Genomic DNA, 21,651 nt, shown 5'->3' on the forward strand with positions numbered 1-21,651 from the left:
TTGGCTGAATGAAAGAGATATTTATATGCTTTCTACAATGCTTGCTGCTGTCAGCAGAGAAAACACTGGAGCTATTTTACTGAAGGTAGAACTATTTAAAAAATTGATCCTCTGATTGAAGAGATTAGTATAGAAATATAATGTTACTATAAAAGGGTTAGAAAGTAAAGGCTGAATATACGGCAGTGTGTGTATTAGCTCTATAGAAACCCTTCATAGTTTGTGACCGTGTTAAATTAAAAGCTCTATCCTCTGTATTTAGAATGGTACTCACCACAGGGGAGATGTTCAATGAATTTTTGTATAATTAAGGATTAGTCAGTTTGGCAGCCTTTCAGCATTTTATGATAACAATCCTATTTTTAGGCCCCAACACAATAGTCAGGCACTGCAGTATTCTAAATTCCTTCATACATGATAATTTTCACAACAATTCTACAAGGTTTTATAGATGAAGAAACAGAAACAGAGAGGATGTTTGCCCTAGGCCACGAAGATCGTGAGTAAGAGAGCTTGGGTTTGGAGTCTAGTGTGACTGACCCTCAGACCATGTCCTTTCTGCTTTTATGTGAATTTATTTTGATTCTTCATGAAACTATCAACAAAGGGTATGCCACCTCTTAACTTTCTATAGCATTATCAGAGGCACCTATATATTATGAACTTATTAAAACTTCCTTACCCTAATATCAAATACCTACAAAAACCTACAGCAATTATCATCCTCAATAATGAAACCTTAAAAACATTAGTTTTAATATCAAGAATAAGACAAGGGTACCGACTATCAACACTTCTATTAAACATTGTATTGAGCGTGTCAGATGTGAGCCATTCAAAAAAATGATGAATTGAATTTTATGAAACTGAAAATTTAAGTTCTGTAAAAGGCACTGTTAAGAGAATGAAAAGACAATGTACAGGCTGGGAGAAAATATTGCCAAATGACATTTCCAACAAAAGACTTGTATCAGGAATATATAAAGACTTCTTAAAACTCAAGAGTAAGAAAACCAATAATCCAATAATATTTTTTTTTTTTAAATGGGCAAACAATGGCCCTGTGTCAGGGCTGAGCAGGTGAAAAGAACATCTGTGATGGGGGAGGGAGCAACCGCTGGTAACGGGAATCAAGTCCAGGCAGGCTGAACACGGTGTCCCCGCAAAGGGACAGCCTGATGTGCAATGTGGGAGCCCCAGTAAGGTGAGGTGAGCGTCGGTGCGTGAGCAGAGCCCATCGTGGACCTTACCGTAAGTAGACTTATGGTGATCCCTTCATAAGGTATATAGGTGTCGAGTCACTGTGTGGTATACTTGAGACTAATGTGATGTTGTACGTCAACTGCACTTTAATTAAAAGGTACTAGTAACGTTCTGTCTTATGCCAGATAGTAGATGAAATCGGTGTTTGTTTTATTTTTAAACGAACTATGTTGTTATGTTTCCTTCTCTTAGTTATAATTCATTTCAAGATTAAAAATATGTTGCATCTTCACAATGTCTGAAAATTATGATTATTTGTGAAGCAGCTATCTCCTGTACAAATTCAAAAAGGTTAAGGAAACATTTACTTTCTTATACTTGTGAAATATAAGCTTACCCTGGTATCTGCTTACAGGGCTGCATTATAACAGTGATGCTGAACGTGGTTCATAGCACTTCAGTGCTTTAGTCTCTCTTCTTTTTTTCAGTCACCAAGTGAAGTTTACTCTTGGAATAGGCCATCATCTCTGCATAAATTAAGTGTCACTGATACAGCTTTCTATGGAAGAAAGAAGAGAAGTGGAACTCCAAAACAGAGCAATTGTGTGACCCTTGTGGATACTAATCAGATTGTCAGGATTTTGCCCCCAGGAGAAGTCCCTCTAAAAGATATCTTCCCGAAAGGTAAGCAACTTACCAATTCCTAACTTACCGAGGTGTTAAAGGCAGTTTACTTTTGGTGTGGGTATTTAATTCATCATTATCATTGTATATTTATAAACCTAAATAATTCTAACAGAGTCTGGTAACTATGAAGACCTATATTCGTATGTGCTCAGAAAGTTTTCACTCAACTTTTCACATTGTGGGCCTGTAGCCATTGCTGTCAGAACTCATCTTCATTTGCGTTACAGTCTATACAATAATTCTGCTTAGGACAGTTTCTCAAGGAGACTTTTTAAAATCACTAGAATATTAGGCATAGAAAACAGAGGCTGACTTTTGTCTTAAATTCTGTACTGGTGTGGAAGTAACCTGTGGTCCTTCGCAGAATGTGAAAGAATTCACAGACTCAAGAGGAATAGAAGTTAGAAAGTTTATTTGAGAAGAAAGGTGCCGACAGAGAGGCTGCCAGGGGCAGAGTCTCAAGTGGACAACTGCACCTAACTTTAGGTTAGCTTTTTCTTGTATAGGAAAGGGTAGGTAAATTTTCTTACAGCAGGAGATGTGATGTATAGACTGAGGTCATTTGATTGACATGTTCAGGTTATACAACTAGTTTCTTTCTGCGTATGCTCTTACCCATAATGCATACAGAAAAACCCACAGGGGGCCAAGACTTAATGTCATTTTTATTCTAATTATATTATAATGAAGCTGGAGTTCAAGCTGAGGGCAGGCTTCAGTGATCTGCACAGGTGTCAAAAACTTGATTTTTCTGGTTGGACCTTGTTAGGCACTGCCGGAGGAAAGAGTCGCGGGAGACCAAAATTGGTCTATTAGAATTTATTTGGCGTGTTTGAGCCACAGGAGGTCAGGCTAGAAAAGACCATCACCTCTCCAAGCAAAGAGGGGTATGGAGTTTTGTAGGAGGGGTAAACGAGGCTGTTCCCCCTTCAGTGCTTCAGGGGGTTTTCGTTGACAAAGGGTTTCAGGGCCTGACCGGCTAAGCCCTCCAGCTCCACACTCTGGCCCCAGGTCACTGTCTGGACTGCCCAGGCCTGCGCCATCACAGGCCACGAAGAGGTAAAGCAAGACAGGAGCAAGACAAGATGGCTTTTAAGATAAGGTTTCTGCTCCTGGACTAAATATGGCTTATCTCCTTTTTCTAAGGATGTTTCACAGGAAGATGTATGTCTAGGGGCGGAGTTTGATTGGTCCCTGGGGAGGAGGATATAGGCCTGGGCAGTGCCACGTGGGCTCACTTTTATTAACTCTTTTTCTGTCTCCTCAAATTCCTGTGATGGAAGGCCAGGAACCTATGCAGACTGATTCACTTATTAGTGCTCCCAATATCAACTTCTGTTTATTACCATGTGTTTTGTTTAGGGCTGCAAATCATGCTGGGAGACTGAGTTTGTTTCTGCCGACAGTTCATTTAACACAGGTTCACTGCAGGAATTTCACAAGCCAGTAGTATATAGAATAATGTCTCTTAATAAGCTAATAAAGAAATATCATACTCCAAACCAATAATAGATTAATCGCACTGTTGTTTCAGGCAAGGGGAAATGAAAGAAAGAACGTCCAAATGTAGTTGATGTGTACCTTTTCTACAAGAGACTGCTTTAACCAGAATGCCTTTTCCAGAATGCCATATAAATGGAATCACACAGTGTACGGTCTTTGAGTCTGGTTTCTTTCACTTAATAGATCATATCTGAGAGTCATTTCTGTTGTATATACCAGTAGATTGTGTGTGTTTTTATTGTCAAGTAGTAGTCCATTGTGTGACTTGATAGATATTTGGGTCATTTCCAATTTGGGGCGATAATGAATGACGCTGCTATGAACACTTGTGCACAGATTTTTAAATGAATGTAAGTATTTGTTTCACTTGGTAAATACTACTTACGAATGGCATTTTTATGTCATACAATAAAACTGCAAAAGTGTTTTCCAGAGGGGCAATACCATTTTGCATACCTATCAGCAATGAATGAGAATCCGTTATTCCACTGCTTTCCAGTACTTGGCATTGTCAGGTTTTGCCATTCTCACAAGTATGCAGGGACATCTCGTTATGACTTTCATTGGCATTTTCCCTAGTTCCTAATGATGTGAACATCTTTTCATGTATCTTCTTTCGGGAAATGTCTTCAGATCTTTTGCCCATTTTTTGAATTGAGTTATTTGCTTTCTTTTTAATGAGTTTTGAGTGTTTGTTACATATTTTAGATACACAAGTCCAGTACCAGATATATGCTTTCCAAATATTTCCTCCCATTTTGACAAAGGGCAAATCTATATTTTCTTTTAAGAATTTTATATTTCTAGGTTTTTACATTTAGATTTATGCTCCATATTAAGTTAATTTTTATATGGTGCAAGGTATGGGGTGAGGCTCATTGTTTTACAGGAGGATATTCAATTGTTCCAGTGCCATTTGTTAAAAGATTATCCTTTCTCCTTTGAATTTTTTGGATCTCTGCTGAAAACCAACTGACTGCCTATGTGTGGATCTGTTTTGGGATTTACCATTCTGTTCCATTGATCTATATGTCTATCCCTTCACTAATACCACCCTGTCTTAATTACTCTCTAGATTTATACCTTATGGTTAAGTCTTAAAATCAGGTAGTATAGATCCTTCAGCTTTGTTGGTGGAGATCAGCAGATAGAAAATTACTAAGAGGACATCAGGGGTAAGGGAAAATTCTGACTGAATCAACCTAACAGGATTCTTGCTGAAGGCAAGCTGGGTGATCAGGTACCACCTGGGGTGGGGGGTGGGGGTGGAGAGTCAGGAACCCAGTCAGACAGTGAGGGTAGGGGATTTGGGTTAAGCTGAGTTAGCATTATTCTTGCTAAAATTGGACACTGCAGAGATAAACGTGGAAGACCAAGAGTCGGGGTCTAGTTGGGAAGAGAATTCAGAAGAGTCTAACCAGTGTTTGGTCAAGAAGAGACTCTTTCGTCATCCATACTGATAGCTCTACTTCACTTATTTTCACTCCTATAATACCACTCTTTATTTACCTGTTCATTATTGGTGGACATTTTGGTTCTTTCCAATTTTTTGCTATTACAAATAGTGGGCTATGAATACTCTTGTACCTCTCTTCTTGTGTGTATGTTGAGAGTCTGTAGGGTGATTATCTCAGTTACATTACCAGACTGTGTCCCGAAGTTGTTGATCCAGTGGCTTCAATGAGGTCCTCCTGCTCTGCATCCTCGTCCACTCTTTTTTTCTTCTTTTTTCTCATCCACTCCTGTGGAAGTTTTTTGGTTGTGGGTTTACATTAGCTTTCCCTGATTTCTAGTGAGTTTGAGCCTCTTTTTATATGTTGTAATTTACTCTTCTGGGAATTATCTGTTTATATCTTTTTCAATTTGTGCTTGGTTGGTAGGAGTTTTATTTCCCCTAATTTGTTTCAGTAGTGTTCCTTAAATATTTCAAGTGTATGTAAAGTGCTTAGGATCGTGTCTGGCACATAGGAAGAATTCCATAAATGTGGGTTGTAAAAAGCAACAAATCTCTAGGAGAATGGTAAAGGAAGATCCCAAGCTGATAGCTGTGCTCAGTCCTAGAGAATCAACCGATTAAGATTAGAAAATATCAGTAGATTTCAGGAGAGATGCCTCCAAGGAAGTGAAATTGATAAATTCGATATATTTGAACGTTTGTAGAGATTTTGACAATTAGGGAACACTTTGAGGATGAATTTGTGCCAAGTATATAAAAAATTTAACCAATAAAAAAACACAGTTTTTAACTCCATGAAAAGAAAAAGCTCTACAGGAAAGAAAGCTGTGAATAGCGTTTATATAATCATGATAATATAAGCCCTGGATGTTAATCTAACCAAAATTACCATAGAAATGTATTGGGGGTGGGAAAACGACGTGTTAGGCAGGGTGAGGGGTGTATGGAAAAGAGTTAAACTCTCTCTCATCTTACCTGTGGGAGGTTAATAAATAATGCCTAAAACTAAAACATCAAGACAGCACCATAAGGATGAAGGGAAATACCAAAGAAATAGCTTAAAAAGTTGAAAGTGTCTGTGGGAGCAGGAAAGAGGGCTGAGAGGAGTCAAGCAGGGGCTGACTGGTTTTTCCTTCAGCCTGTGTGATGCTTTCATCTATGTGTGGGTAGATCTCTGATGAAAATTCAGTGTTTTAAAGTAAATGGAATCCAGCCATTTGATTAGTCAGGAACTAATGCATATCAGCCTTTTGCTAAAGACATCAACGCAAACTGTAAAGACCCTCTTGTGGTGGCTTAACAATGGTGTGATTTTTGTTTAATGGAGATGGGGAGAGATGGACTCTTTCTTCCAATCGTTTTTCTTCTAGTTAAATGTTAGCTTTTTTTTTTTTTTTGTCACAGGCCTCAGCTCTTTAAACACAAAATAATGACTCTTGATTGAAAGCAGCACACTGTTTTCTTGAACTTTGAGTGAATTCAGAGATTTGGTATCAGCGTGATTGCAGGGCACATATCACTTCATCTGTGAACACTGACGTGCATCAACTAGCAGACAACAGATGTGCAGCACATTGCATTGCTCGAAGGAGAGTATTTTTAATGTAATTTCATCTCCGCTCTGACAGCGGTCTTGCTTGTTTTTCCTGACCGTTCTATACCTCCTCCTAACCTCGCATTCTGCGTGTAAGCTGTCCCCACTGTCATGGGACCTATGCAGTAAACACTGCAGAAGTGTCTTCCCTTTAATCGTTAGTGAACTAATCCCAAAACATCGTCTATACCTATCTTCGAAATCCACCTGGACTATAAATGTAGTGGAAATTTCCTGAGCCTCTCTCCTCTCTACAGTGTTGAAATGTTTAAAATGGATAGACAGGGATTTGGCTAAGTTTGGAGGGAAATCTGGCCACGGTTTCACTTCCTTAATTCAATCATGTACTCGGAGCTGATTTATTTTCAAATCAGTAAACCTCAATTCTGATTATTTTTCAAGTGCTTACCACTACCACCACCCTTGGTTTTTTTGGTTGTATGTTTGTTTGTTTTTTGCCTTTTCTGATCCGTGAAAATATATTTCAGTCCCAGGAGTAAAATTCTTGCTTTCTCCTTCTTGAAATAGAAACGGCCATTACTGAATTTTCTCACCCTCTTTATGCCATGGAGTTAATTTACACAGGGAGAAAGAAAAGGGAAATGTAGAAAAAAGATATTTTGAAGTAAGATGGCTTACTTTGCTTTCACAGGTCGTCTGAAAGCGCTAATGGCAGTAGCTCGACTTAATACTGCTGCTTACGATAAAGTGCCTGTGAGTGGCAAGCCAAAAAGCTAAGCAGCTCGAGCCATCCCAGCTGCTTTAATAACTGGTCATTTTTGGCAAAGAGCCTGGGTCTATAAATAATTCAATCGACTTCAGCTAGCTCTTAGCAGCAGGAGCTGTCAAAAATGATATATGCTGCAAAACTTTATCCAAGATTGACCTTATATCCCAGGCAGCATTTGCAATGCAGACAAGTGCACGACTTAGGAGAAGCGTGTTCGTTTTGTACAAACGGACATCTGGGGACAGCCAGTCCTGCTCTGCGGTCAGATTACCATAGTAACTCTCTCTTCTTACCTCTGCTTTCCCTGCACAATACCTTCCCTTCTGCTGACCCCTGTGTCCCCTGAGACCACTCCCTGCCCTGCTCTGCAGCTCATACCTGGCCGCAGGCCTAGGACTCCCACCCTGGAATTCTTTTCAAGTCCCCAAGGGCCCACAATGTTTTGTTTTGTTTTTAAAGAACTTTCCTCTTTGTGCTGCGGGCTCCTCATCTCTTTCCTCTCTGTCCCCAGTGCTTCGTTGCAAAGTAAGCTCAACCATGTTTGTTGAATAAATAAGAGATATTTTAGTTTTTCAGATGGCCTACAGAAAAACCTTCAACTGCAAACATGACATAAAAATGCCAAGTTTCTTATTCTTTTGTAAACTACATTTGATAAATTCAGTGTGGACATTTTGGATGTCTCATTCAAATCTTAAATCATAAGAAGAGATGGATGGATGCATAGATAGATGATAGATAGATAGATAGATAGATAGATAGATAGATAGATAGATAGATAGATAGATAGATAGATAAAAATCTTTGAAAGTATGGGTTCTGTGTAGGGGAAGTTTTTTTTTTTTTTTTAAAGAAACAGCAGTGGCTCAGGTTTTGTAAAAATGGGGCTATTTTAAGAATTATTGCTGCCCTAGGGCCAGCTCAAATACTGGGAGGTGTGGGGAGTGGTAGACAGAACAGGTTTCAGAGCCAGAAAGGCCCGCGTTTGAAGTCCGTCTCCATTACTCTAGAGCTGTGTTGCCGCAAACAAGCCACCGTGTTATGTGACTTCTGTAAACCCTGACTTCCACAGCTCTCCACCAGGAATCCAAGGCTTGGTTGTTGTCAGTATTAAAAATACTACTTGTAAAGACTAAGCGGAGTTACTGACACACAGTGGTGGCAGCTAGTGATGACGCAGGTGATGGTGGGAAAGAATTCAGGAAACCCCTGGAATCTGCTGGGAAACAACTTCAGGGCTGTTGTCAAACCATCTCCTTCCCCATTTTTTCATATTCTTCATGACCCAGAGTCCTCACCCCACGGCCCCACCGGCACCTCATCTTTTCCTGTATTCTAGGGCCCTAATAATAACTGCTGCTGTATGCTGGGCAACTACCAACGAGGCCCTTTGTCATGACTAAATTCATCTAATCCTCAGAACGTTTACGATGTCCAGATGCCGCTGTTAACCCCCTTGTGCCAATGACAAAAGCAGGGCTCAGAGCGATCACTAACTTGACCCACATAAAACACAATTAGGAAATGGCAGAGCCAGGATTTCACAGCAGGTCAGTCTGATTACAAAGTGGGTACTGATTCCACCATATTATACTACCGTGGTAGTGACTTCCCAAGAAGGAAAACAGAATTCAGATGATGAAACATTTTAAAGTGCTAAAACATTGAGCCATCTTGAGAAACTCTCAAAGACAATGGAGACAACTTAGGGTATTTTCTGACAGTAAAGAATCACGGCCCGATAACGCATGGACTTGACAAGCTTTGTATTTCCCTGACCAAAACATAAGTCACTGGAGTCCAGCCGTGACCCTGGGCTTGGCTCCGGACCTCATCAGGTGAGCCCGCCACAGGTACTGGTAACTTCCTTCCACTGTCAGCGGCATTCATGCTTTTTTTTGGTCTTACTTTTATCCTGTGGTAATTTAATTCTCGGCTCATGTCATGATTTATTTGCAGATGTTACCCCTCCATACACAGCTGGTTATATTGAAGTCACTGATCTTCAATCAAAGAAACTCCGATATATCCCTATTCCCAGGTAATCCATTTCTACCTTTGTTCTTAGCTTGTATGTCAAATAAAAAACTGAGTGAATTCTTACCAAGTACTCTGAATAAATGTGTGCATTTTGCTTCCTTAACTAACAAGCCCTTTTTTTTCAGTTACAGTTGGTTTATGTCTCACTGTTCTCTGCAGGCCTTACTGCCATTTTTATTTTCATGTTGGTGAAATGTTCAAATGTTACATAGATATAAATCTATCAGCCTCCAAGTCTTCATTTCTCTTTTGTTGTTCTGTCCTAATGATAAAGTTTTCTGGATCTGAGAGCATTTTTCGTGTTGCAGAAATTTTCATACTTATTAACTTCATATAGTAGTCTTCTGAGGTAAATGTGTTCCAAATGTCGAGGTCACCTAAATGGTATTTGTTTAATGTTGGTTTCAAATGTGTCACTCTGTATTTACAATCGTGAAGGCCACACAGTAGTCAGAGGATTCCAGAACTTATAACCATTCACTGCTTTTATTATTGCCCAGTGGTGGAACCAAAGCCTGTACACTGAAGATACAAAAGGAGAAATCAATGTTTTTCTCTTTTAATTTTCTGTATGAACTGTGTGTTACACCTGCTGTAGGAAGAACATCTGGAAGAACAACTGTATCTGTAACCAGTGCCCGCTGGTCGCCATAATTCATTTAGAGCTGCGCTGTCCAATAGAAATATAGTAAGAGCCATATGCGTAACTTTGTATTCCTTAGTAAGCACATTAGAAAAGTAAAAAGAAACAAGTGAAGTTATCTTTAATCATGTTTTATTTAATCCAGTGTATCTCAAATATTACCATTTCCACATGTATTCAATGTAAGAATTTTAATGCGATTATTTACATTCCTTCTTTCTCCTAACTCTTTGGAATCCAGTGTGTATTTTACACTTACAGAACTTCTCAATTTGGACTTGCCACATTTTAAATGGACTCGCCACATGATTTAGAGTCTGTTTATTGTCAGTGTATCCTGAGTTTCTCTTGAGATTAACTATTGTCATATTTTGGCATATATGTAATCCAAGAGAACAACCCATCTGGATTTCAGTTTTGCTGCTAGGTTTAGCACTGTGCAGGATATCAGGAATTTTTCATCTGATGGCTAACTTCAAATAATAGAAAATTCAGTAAAATTATATGTAACTGCAGAACCAAAATGAAAACATCAAGTTTGCCCTCAGTAAAATTTGAGTATTTTCCCTCAAAGTTCTGTGTTTTTTTGCATTTATAAAATGATACTGCCTAGGTCTTGGATGTGGGTGTATATTAATCTAGGTTTCACTCTACTATAATTATATGTTCCTTAAAGACCTTGTTATTATGTTTAAAGGGAACTTTTTTTTTTTTTAAGTAGAGAAGAGATTCTAGCTCTGGTGTACAAATTGTCGTAAAACTGTGATTTCTTCAGTACTTTTATTTTTTTTGACATATTGACGAAATTGCCCTTTACATTTAAAGTTTTAAGGTGGAAAGTTAAATGTGCAGCCAGTAGATAGGGCAGTCATTAGACACATACATCTTGAGTGCTCTTGGAAGAATTTCAAACATCACACTTTCACGTGGATACATTTCATTATTCTTGAATAGCCCTTTACCTCACCATCTGTACCTACTGATTTTTTCCCAAGGCAAATATTTTCGGCAGAGCACCGTGAGATCAATCCTGTGTTATATCAAATGTTACCATCTTTGAGTCCTGCTAGTACTGCAAACTTGTCCTGAAACACTGGATCCCATCGTACTGTGTCATCCTCTTCATATAAACATTTTCTAAGGCTTCTGTGTTCCAGAGGAGCTGGCTTTGTTACACTGTGTTTTAATATCTACTAAGGCAGACTGGAAAAAAAAAAAAAAAGGTCAAAATAGTATTGGTTTATTTTTAGTATGTTGTAAGAGTCTACCTCATACATAGTGGTTTTGTGATTTTACCAGATCAACATTGATAGTTTATGTTTTTATTATCTGATCAGACCATCCCTTTAGACTGTTTAGTTCATATAGTAACTATCAAATGTATTCAGAGAGCCGACACTGGTAGTTAGAATTTTTTTTTTAATAAAAGTATATTGGGGTGACAATTGTTAGTAAAGTTATTATACATAGATTTCAGGCGTACAATTTCTAATCTATGTTTTTTCTATAGTAAGAGCTATACTCAGATAAAAAAATATGTATGCAATCGACTCTTCTAGGCAAAAGTTGTGTTTCTAGAAATGACTATAGAAGTATCAGAAATATAAAATAAAGGAAATATGTATATGGATGAAATATACAATACAAGAAATACATAAGTTCCTTACGATAAAAGGAACTGTGTAACTTTCTAAGTTAGAAAAGGCAAACTATCAAACACAAACACAGTTGAAATACATAAACCAAACACCAGTTTCAGTGCTGACCTGAGACCCTAAAGAGAGCCCAGCAATGCACATTTGTGATGTCTGAGTAGGTTTAGAGTTTCCGTCTTTCCCACAGTGAATACGAATGTCACCTGGGGTCCAAAGACACAGGAAAATGTAGAAAACCAATAAATACATGTGCATTTTTTTCCTTACAGATGGATCTCTTGGCATTTTATCTTTAAATGTGCTTGCTATCGGAATTCCTTATGGCAAATGTAATGAACCTGAGTCAGGTTCAAGTTCAAGTTGCTTTGTTACCTGACAGCCAAATGGTTGGACACTGTGATTTCTTTTTCAGATCAGAGTCTCTCTCCCCATATACCACGTGGCTGTCCACTATTTCGGACACCGATGCCCTGCTCGCTGAATGGGGCAAAGGTGGTGTTGTCACTGTTGATATGGGAGGTCGCATCAGGCTTTGGGAAACTGGACTTGAACATCTGCAGCGCTCACTCACAGAATGGAGAAACATGATTGGACAAGACGACAGACATATGCAGGTACCACTTGAACTGACCTTACCTCTAAAGGGTGCACGTTCGGGTGTAAATTTCATTCTAAATGTCACTGTCATGAAAACTTGTCACCCAACCCCGAAACACAGTTGCTTAAGAGGCTAAAATAAATTTTGGTCTCAGAAAAAAGACAAATCTTATCCATCTAGATAGTAAAAAGGTGAAAAATGTGCCCTTCTTTTCCTGTCAGTGCTTAAATACACAGGTTCCTCAAATCACAACATTTGAATACAATCAACTTTCACTTTTTAACTTCCAAGCATTAATCAGTTTCCAGCACCACCTGTGCATCTGTCCTCACTTTTACTACCATCGTCAGCATCTCTACTTGCTACCTAGGAAATAGAAATACCGACAATCTAACACGCATTATTATAAGGCCAAAACCTTTAGAGAAGAGAAGATAAGCAGTTATGCAGTTATGCATCCTGTAGAGATGTGTTTTTACCAACTCCCTCATTTCCAGATAATACTAGTTTAGCAGTCACGATAAGTAGAGCCAGTCCTGCACTGGAAAGAAATATGGGAACAGATCACCAAAGAGAAAACTCCAGAAATGACTCAGTCACCTAGCTGTTGTCTGGAACTAATGTAAACAGTGAGGAAGGCATAAATACTAACGGGTATCATAAAAGGATTTATTTGTAATTATTTATTTTAATCTTTAGAAGAAACCTTCCTTGTTTACATTTCATTTTTATCCAGCAAAAAGAGAGGTAGGTTTCTGCCAGCTGTGCTGCTCTGCAAAGAGCTAATTAACCAGATAAGAAATTTCCACAAACTATCCCATTAATACCTGATTAATAATTACTATTTTATATGGCTATTTTTGTGATTTCCTTAAAGGAGAAATATACGTATTTGTGAATGAATAATACGTATTTCTCGTAGATTCTTAAAAGCTTGTAGGAACATTTTGAAAGTCACAAACCAATGTAGGCAAGCAACCTGAAATCCTTTTGAAATGGTATGAATATGTTAATTTAATTAAGCTGAAACAAATATATAGCTCTAAAATAAACATGTCACTAAGTGCAGTGGGTTTATCACAGCAACAGACTGAGTGGGGGTCACTATCCTTAGCAATAATTAGAAAATTAATCAGCTATGGTTCTATTTCTTTTATTATTCTAAACATTACTTTCTTCTCCCTTTTAATTAAGCTCCTGTTTTCATTATAGTGATTGATGCCTGATAGTAAATACTATTGTATTTATAAATACAATTATATTTTATTTAATTTCTATTTTATTTTCATTTCTCATGTGTTACAGATATCAAAGGTCATGTTTTTCCTATGGTCAAGATATGTGGCCTATTAAGTTTATCTTTTATAGCAGAACTTTAAAAAGGATTTTTACTCATGATTTTGGTAACTGGTCTCGACTGCTGCACAAATTATCCCGTTTGTGTTTTAGCCATGTAGCTTTTCTCTCCCCAGTGTCTTCTCTGACTCTGTTGTACATCTTTGTATTCCCAGCTCCTCGCATAATGACTGATACACAACAGGCAATTAGTAGGTTTGTTTATGCTCACATTCATATACACTAAATTACATGAGTCAGTAAAGCTATTTTATAGCACATGGAATTCTTTGAAACTGTCACAAATTATTCAGTTTGCATGTCACTGAATAAGTACTTGTTGAATGAATATATATGATTAAGTTAAAAATGAACAGAATGAAAGTATCTAGCATCTCAAAAATAAACAAAATATTTGGCTGTATTATGCAGGGCAATATCTGTTCCTTTCCCAAACAAAACATTTTCCAGAAAATGTATAACTTTATGTCTCCAGTTCAGTGTTCAGCTCTAACAGAAATAAGACTTATTCAGTAATAAAGTTACATAAGTCAGAAGTGAATGATAGTTCCATTTGGAAAATTAGATTAGGAGCTATCTAACATTCTCCTTGCATCTCTGCTATTCCCTGATCCATTTCAGTTGATATTGAAAATGTATACTTAACACAGATTCAAACTGAGAAACACATCATGATCATATCTTTATGTCTAAGTAGACAGGATTCATTGTCTGAATAGTCTGCAATTGTTTTAATTTTTGGTCATATCGCGCTTCTTCCTTCTCACTGCTTCGTAAATAATGAAACAGCATAATTAGTCACTCTTATTTAGAACAGTTCATGTTGTTATTTACGAGTAGTTTATACAACAGAATCGAAATAGGAATTATTCCAGGGGCAATGGTAACAACAAGCAAAAATTTGTCTTCAAGCTGTTCCTCCTTTATGGACACTTTATTCAACACAGGTCTGCTCCTGGTTTTGGAGCTTGATTCAAAGTATTGAGTGAGGAAAGACTGGGTTCTCCTACCATACTTACCTGCTGACTGCAGCTGCTTCCCCTCTCGCTGGCAGAGTAACCTGATCTCCATCTAGTGGCCAAATGGACTTACTTTCCACCGTAGAAATGAAAAGGCCTGGTTTGCACTCCGGTCATTTGAGGCAGCCCCACACCTGTTGGTATGGGAGGTTTACACAGGCCTGTCTTGATGGTTCCTGTTGGTCCTGAGATGTCCTTTAGGTCTGCAGTGAAGGCCAAGCAAACCACCTTCCACGACGTCCACAACTTATTGACCCCAATTTTCCCTAATTCCTTTGCCTGGTATCAAAGGAACTGTTTATATTAGGTTGGTGCAAAAGTAATTGCGATTTTTGCAATTTTTAATCTTTTAAACCGCAATTACTTTTGCACCAACCTAACATTTAGATAAAGTCGCATGCTTTATCACTATCCTTTATTTCTTTGCTACATTTCAGGCCTCTAGTGTTACTAGCTCTGAAGCCATTGTTGCTTTGAATTTTTGTTTAATGAATTCATTGATAGTTTTTTTAATGAGTTCAGAATGCAAGAGAGTATATATTAAGATTAAGATCGGCATATACATGTATTCACTAATTTTACATGTTTTGGTAGGAACATGTGTTTTTCTTATACTAAACAACTACAACAACAAAGTATCACTATAACTGTGGTTCTAAGAGCCCTTTCTTAAGAATCCATTTTTATTACTTTTAGACTCCAGATTTTCAGAAGCCTGGGTTAATTATACCCAAAATTCTTCTGACTGTGCTTCCTACTGTTCTCTATAAAGCAGACTTTTTGTACATTTTTATTTAGTTTTGTATATTTTTATTTAATTTGGATTTCTCCCAACAAGGATATTAAAACTACACCACAGTTTTCGTCAGAAATCAAACCATCTCATCTAAAATGTTCCTGGTGACTATTCTTGTGGGAGCAAAAAGTCTAAAAGGTTAGAGCTTTCAAATGCTGTTTTCTAATTGCAGTGAACTAATCAGAAACTAAATCTCTTATATTTTACAGGTAGAGTCTTTTTGAGGCCTTTGACTAGTACTTCATTAACTATATACTTTAAAAATTGATAGAACGCTCTGAAATACAGTGTGGTTTATTCATTTTTTATAGTTAAGATAGTGCCTGATACAGACACAGTGAATATTTGAAAATAGAGAGAGGCATAAAAAAACACATAGAAAAGATACCTCATTTGTATTAAGCACCACTTATCCTCTACCCGTTTCAAAGAAGGATTTCTAGGAATATGAGCAAACATTGCTTACGGTACTTAGGTAACTAAGCCTGGTCTTTTCTGTAACCACTAGTCCAACAGTTATGATTTTTTGAGATCTTGGTAAGATGTTAAGGCCTACTTTCAGCTTTGGAAGCCACTAGGTTATTTAATTCTCTATTCATGAATTTCGTTTTTCACTGTACAGGCTATGTTATCTCCTCTGTGGAGGTTTGCAATTCTTTCTTCTTTTTAAGGAGCAGAGTCCACTCCTGTGCTTTATCCTTTGCTTTCATCAGTAACTCTGAAAATACTTTACAGTCTGATTCAGTGGATCATTGTTATAGGACAATACAAATTTTGTAGGGCTGTTATATGTGCACATGTCTTTCAGAATCTTCCTTGGCCCAGAAGGGCAATGCTTTTTGAAAAAAAAATTATAATTTCCCACCATATCTCTTAGCAGTGTGTCAATAGAGCTGGTTTTCGTAAAATGGTCTAGCTATTTGCCTGTATAGTAACACTAGGGCAATGCCTCAAAGGATTTTTCCATTGTGTTATTCCTGTTAGAGAAATCCCAGCCATAGAACTTCTTTTTGAATCTAGATTTTGAATAAGGTTTTCAGGAGCACCTAATGAAATGGAGGATTCCTGGAGAGCATGATAACCAGTGGTGAGATGATGAACCAGCTCCCTGGGGGTGAGGGTGGGGCAGTTTATGTTTGCCAATTTCCATGGTGTAAATACTACCTCCGTGTTTTCAAGCTACCAAGCTATTTTCAAGATTAAGAGTCTGCTTCCAAAATTCCTGAATGTTTAACAGTCAGCTCTCAAACTGGTACAATCTGGCTCCAGCATCCTACCAGCCTGATTAAGCCTTCAACTCCCCAGGGAGAATTTAAACAGTTACCTAACTTAAGACCTTTCAGAAACGAGGCAATATAAATGTGGATAAGGCAAGAGAAAGACAAAAGAAAAGGGAAAAGGGTATTGAGGACACAGACGAGATGTATCATGTTATCTCTGGGAAATGTGGAAGCCTGCAGTTATCCAGTTACCAATTGACAGGGCTCTTCTTAAACCACAAATTTGGTTTGAGCGAAGAATTCGAGAAATCCACTCTCAAGTAGGATGACACTCATGGGTTCATGCAGCCACAGTACATATTGTTTAGCAATACAATCAGCAAGAAGGAATCTTAGCGATATATATTTAAAGTATAAGGAAAACAAATTCACTCTGTAATATATCAGTTATAGATTGAAATGTCAAATGCAATGAATATGTTAATCAATGGCTCTAGTTTATTGACTTCATGTGTGAGTGTGTGATATATATATATGATAAATTTGATATATGATACATATATATATACATATGTATATATAAAATTCATGTAAAGTCAACCCATCACAATGGCAGAAGAAATAAATAGAATTGTAATTTTATTCACAGGCAGTATTACCTGTTCTTTAAGAGCATAAAATTTGAAGTGGTCAACTCTAGATTCGAATCCGTGTTCCACTTTGTATGTGGTCTTTGGCAAGCAACATGTTCTTTCTAAGACTCACTTTCCAATCATAATATAAAGATAATACCATCGTACCTTGCAAAGTTTTTGTAAGAATGAATGCATTCATGCCTGACACAAAGTAAATACTCAGTCAACAAATAAAAAGAGAGAAAAAGTTAAAAACTTAGAATTCATGTAATATTGGACTACAGAATTCTTTAATGCTTGTATGGAAACAAAGCCAAATTAAAATGAAGGAATGTTACCCAAACACTGAATATTAAATAATGACCTAACAAGTTATGTAATTCAGCATCTATTCTAGAATTAAAATGGGAGGTTTGTTTATAATCCTGTTTGGAAGAAGTTTTGTTGGGCCCAAAAAAGGAATTGAAAAAACGGTCTGTGCCTAAAGCTGTCAGCTTGAGGAAACACAGGAAATCAGTGCTAGGACAATTGTCAGCAGGGGATTATCATGTTCAGCCTTACTCAAAAGACAAATTAGAACAGGACCAAAAAACACACAGAAAAATACACATACTCGTTAGTCTGAGTCCTGAGAAAAATAGAGAGCAAGTCAATTTTGGAGCTGTCTTTCTTAGTTTTTCTGTATGCAGTGCTCTTTTGTCTCTCCATATAGCATTCTAGGAATGTTTCTCTTCTTATTTTCTGTTTCCTTACAAGTTCAGACTACAGGTCCCATCTCTGACCTCTCTCCTTGAGTAGTTCTACCCACTCATTCATTTATTTAACTTTTGTTGAGCACCCAGAATTGCCACGATAAAGAAATAAATAGATACTGGTACAGACCCAGGGAACTTACAGTCTGGTAGAGCTATAACCAAATAAATTACGCTGCAGTATGGTGAAGAAAGTGATGAAAGCATGATTAAAGGATCAGAGGATAGCACAGAATAACTTAACTCTATCTTTGGAAGGGGTTCCAAAATGAATTAATACCTGAACCTGGTTTTTAAGAAAGGTGGGTGGGGGGTAGGGACTCCTGACAAATCAAATACAGGAGATTAGTCTCGCTTCTTACCAAAATTCCTGTAAAAAAAAGTGATAAAGAATCAAAGAAGATACAAGAAACAAAGGTAGAAAACCCACAAGGGCAAAGAGCACTGGAGACAAAACAATAGCAGGATGGCAACAACACTTTAAAGGATAGAAAATAGGTGGGTGGGTGGTAACTGAGTTTGTGACTGGAGAAAGCTGCAGTCCATTTCTCCAGATGGGGAAGCCAACAAGATACAAGGTGCTTTACTCTGCGGAAGCCCATCACACATCAGGACTTGAAGACCCCATGTACCTTTGAAGGCTGCAGTGTGCGGTGGCACTGAAAATTGGAAGATTAATTCAGTCTATATAGAGGCCATGGAGACATCCAGGTATTTCTCTTCCATCTTATGAACTTGGGTAGCTGGCTCACATCTACCCTTACAAAGGACAGGAACTATAATGGAAATTTGCATAGTTTAGGGCAGGAGTAAGACCACGTAGCCAACAAGAAGATAAAGTGAAAGTCTGCATCCATATTTGTACCCCTTGAGGAGGAGGTTGGAAAAATCCTTTCTGGAAACTGACATGCCCAAGAGAAAAGCCTTTCTGATGCTGACATTTGGAGGTTCCTTTCTAATAACCTTACAGTGAGACCCACTTGTTGACAAACCCTGCTTTTATGTAGAAAAGCTTTCAGTCTACTTTCTAACACCTTATTCTTAAATACGAATAGCTTCTTATATAAAAAATGAAAATCAAAACAAATGAACAGAAAAAATAGAGATGGTACAGAAAGCAGAAAACATTTTACAAAATGATGACTGATACTCTCAGAAAGGTAATAGAAAATATTATAATCATTAAAAAAAACAGGACGGTATTTTAACACAGGAACCTTCAAAGAATAAGAAAGACCTCTTGGAAATTAAAAAAAAAAAAATGGTAGCAGAAATAAATTCAATAGAAAGGGTAGGACATTAGGGAATTCTCACAAAAAAACAAAAGCATTAAAAATAGAAAAGAAAAGATAAAGTTTTATCTGATTAATAAGAATTCCAGAAAGGAAAAGTAAAAGGGCAGGAAATGACCCAAAAAGTAATTAAGAAACTTTCAGTGAACTAAAGAACAGGTGTTCAATATAGCAAAGGGAAAACACACACACCCAAAAGCATATCCAGATAACATTTTAGAAACTCATGCGTAAAGAGATAATGCTGAAAACTTCCAAGTTGGGGATAGTGAGCAACAGATTGTATGAAATGTATTAGAAATTCTAATGGCACAGTGCTTCTCAACAGCAGCATTGGAAGCTAGAGGGAAAATTATTTCCAACCCAGAATTCATACCCAGCCAAGCTATTAATCCAGCAGAAGAGTAAACTTAAAACATTATTGAACATGCAAATCTCAAAAAACTTACATTCTTTCTCGGGGAGCTACTGCATGATGTGCTCTCACTGAAAGGAGTGAGTAAACTAAGAAAGAGGAAGACATGGGTGGTGGAAAGAATGGTTTTTAGCTGAGGAAGAGGCAAAGGTGATTCCGGGTATGATGGTGATACGATGTTCTAGGTGACAGCTGTGCACCAGGCCTGAAAACAACCACTCAGAGCTAAGTGGAAAGACACAGAGCTCCCACTCTGTCCATATCATAAGAATGGATATGTTGAATTTAAGAAAAAGGAGCTGGCAATGTGATAGGCTGACAATATTGAGAGGAGTTCACAGCTCTGTTAGAGAAATTGGGGAACAATTAGTGACAGATACATAAAGTAGAGCTAAGAATTTATTTAAAATGTATATTAGTAATACATTGATTAGTGGGGAAAATGAAAAATTATAGTAATAGTATACAATAGTATATACAACTATGTACTAGTAATATATGTATTATAATTTGAAATATATAGTGACACATTACTACATATAGTAATATATATTACTATACATATGTAGTAATAATAAACATTATTGATTTAACCAAAGTTTATGACAGCAGTCTATTAGGAGGATAAGGGGAAGGAAATGTGTGTTCAAAGTGCGAGAGATAAAATAATTCTCATCTTTCAAAGTAGGAAGTCAGTAGATAATATCTGAAATTTAAAAATAAAGATAATATAAAAATGTTAGTTTAAAATATGAAGATTTATAGCAGAAAACATAGTGAGCAGAGTGAAAGTGGTTACCTTTAGGGAAAAAGAACTAAGGGCAGAGTTGGTAGAGCAAAGGATTGATGCTTTTGTTAATACATCTTGTAGTACTACTTGACTTATTAAACCATTTACATTTGTTACGTTGACAAAAATTAAAAATAAGTAGGAATTCGGGCGTCGGCTCACGAGTTTCTGAGACCCAGAAGTTGAGAGCTTCTTGGCGCCCCGGGGACTGCACCTGGCGTCTGGGCTGTCGTAACCATGCCACAAAATGAACATGTTGAGTTACACCACAAGCGCTATGGATATCGTTTGGATTACCATGAGAAAAAGAGAAAGAAGGAAGGTTGAGAGGCTCATGAACATTCAAAGAAGGCAAAAAAGATGATTGGTCTCAAAGCTAAACTCTGCTATAAACAGCATCAGGCTGAGAAAATACAGATGAAAAAGACTATCAAGATGCATGAAAAGAGAAACACCAAACAAAAGAATGATGAAAAGATTCCACAAGGAGCAGTACCTGCATATCTACTGGACAGAGAGGAACAGTCCCGAGCTAAAGTACTTTCCAATATGATTAAACAAAAACGAAAAGAAAAAACGGGAAAATGGGAAATCCCTCTGCCCAAAGTTTGTGCCGAGGGAGAAACAGAGGTATTAAAAGTTATTCGAACAGGAAAGAGAAATAAGAAAGTATGGAATTCAGTTCCCTCTGAATTAATGTATAAATTCAACTCAATTGCAAACAAAATCCCAGCAGGATTTTTTTTTATATAGCTATAGACAAGCTGATTCTGAAATTTGTATGGGAAGACAAAGAAACTAAAATAGCTGAAACAATTTTTTTAAAGAACAATACAGTTAGAGGAATCATACTACCCATTTTTAAGATTTACTGTAAAGTCACCATAATCAAGACGATGTGCTGTTGGCAAAAGTATAAACACATAATCAATAGAACAGAATAGTGTTCAGAAATAGACCCATGTGAAGTCCTAGCCATAGCAATCAGACAAGAAAAGAAAATAAAAAGTACCCAAATTGGAAAACCATAAGTATAACTGTCATTTGCAGATAGCATGATACTAAAAACTATTAGAACTGATAAATGAATTCAGTAAAGTAGCAGGATACAAAATTAATATTCAGAAATTGGTTTCATTTTTATACACTAATAATGAACTATCAGAAAGAGAAATTAAGAAAAAAAATCCCATTTACAATTGCATCAAAGAATAAAATACCAAGAGTAAATTCAACCAAGGAGATAAAAGACCTACACTTGGAAAAT

At 37.2% G+C, this 21,651-nt stretch overlaps 1 protein-coding gene across 1 annotated transcript in view; it reads left to right on the forward strand.

Annotated features, from left to right (window-relative positions):
• VWA8 (von Willebrand factor A domain containing 8) overlaps window positions 1-21,651 on the forward strand; it is a 299,559-nt gene that overhangs the window by 197,618 nt on the left and 80,290 nt on the right. Inside the window, exons 35-37 of the mRNA XM_033104113.1 lie at window positions 1,692-1,887; window positions 9,133-9,214; window positions 11,924-12,125. Of these exons, the coding sequence (XP_032960004.1) occupies window positions 1,692-1,887; window positions 9,133-9,214; window positions 11,924-12,125 (480 nt within the window). The remainder of the gene's footprint in view (window positions 1-1,691; window positions 1,888-9,132; window positions 9,215-11,923; window positions 12,126-21,651) is intronic.

Source organism: Rhinolophus ferrumequinum, chromosome 4 (assembly GCF_004115265.2).
Source record: "Rhinolophus ferrumequinum isolate MPI-CBG mRhiFer1 chromosome 4, mRhiFer1_v1.p, whole genome shotgun sequence".
Lineage (NCBI taxonomy): Eukaryota > Metazoa > Chordata > Mammalia > Chiroptera > Rhinolophidae > Rhinolophus > Rhinolophus ferrumequinum.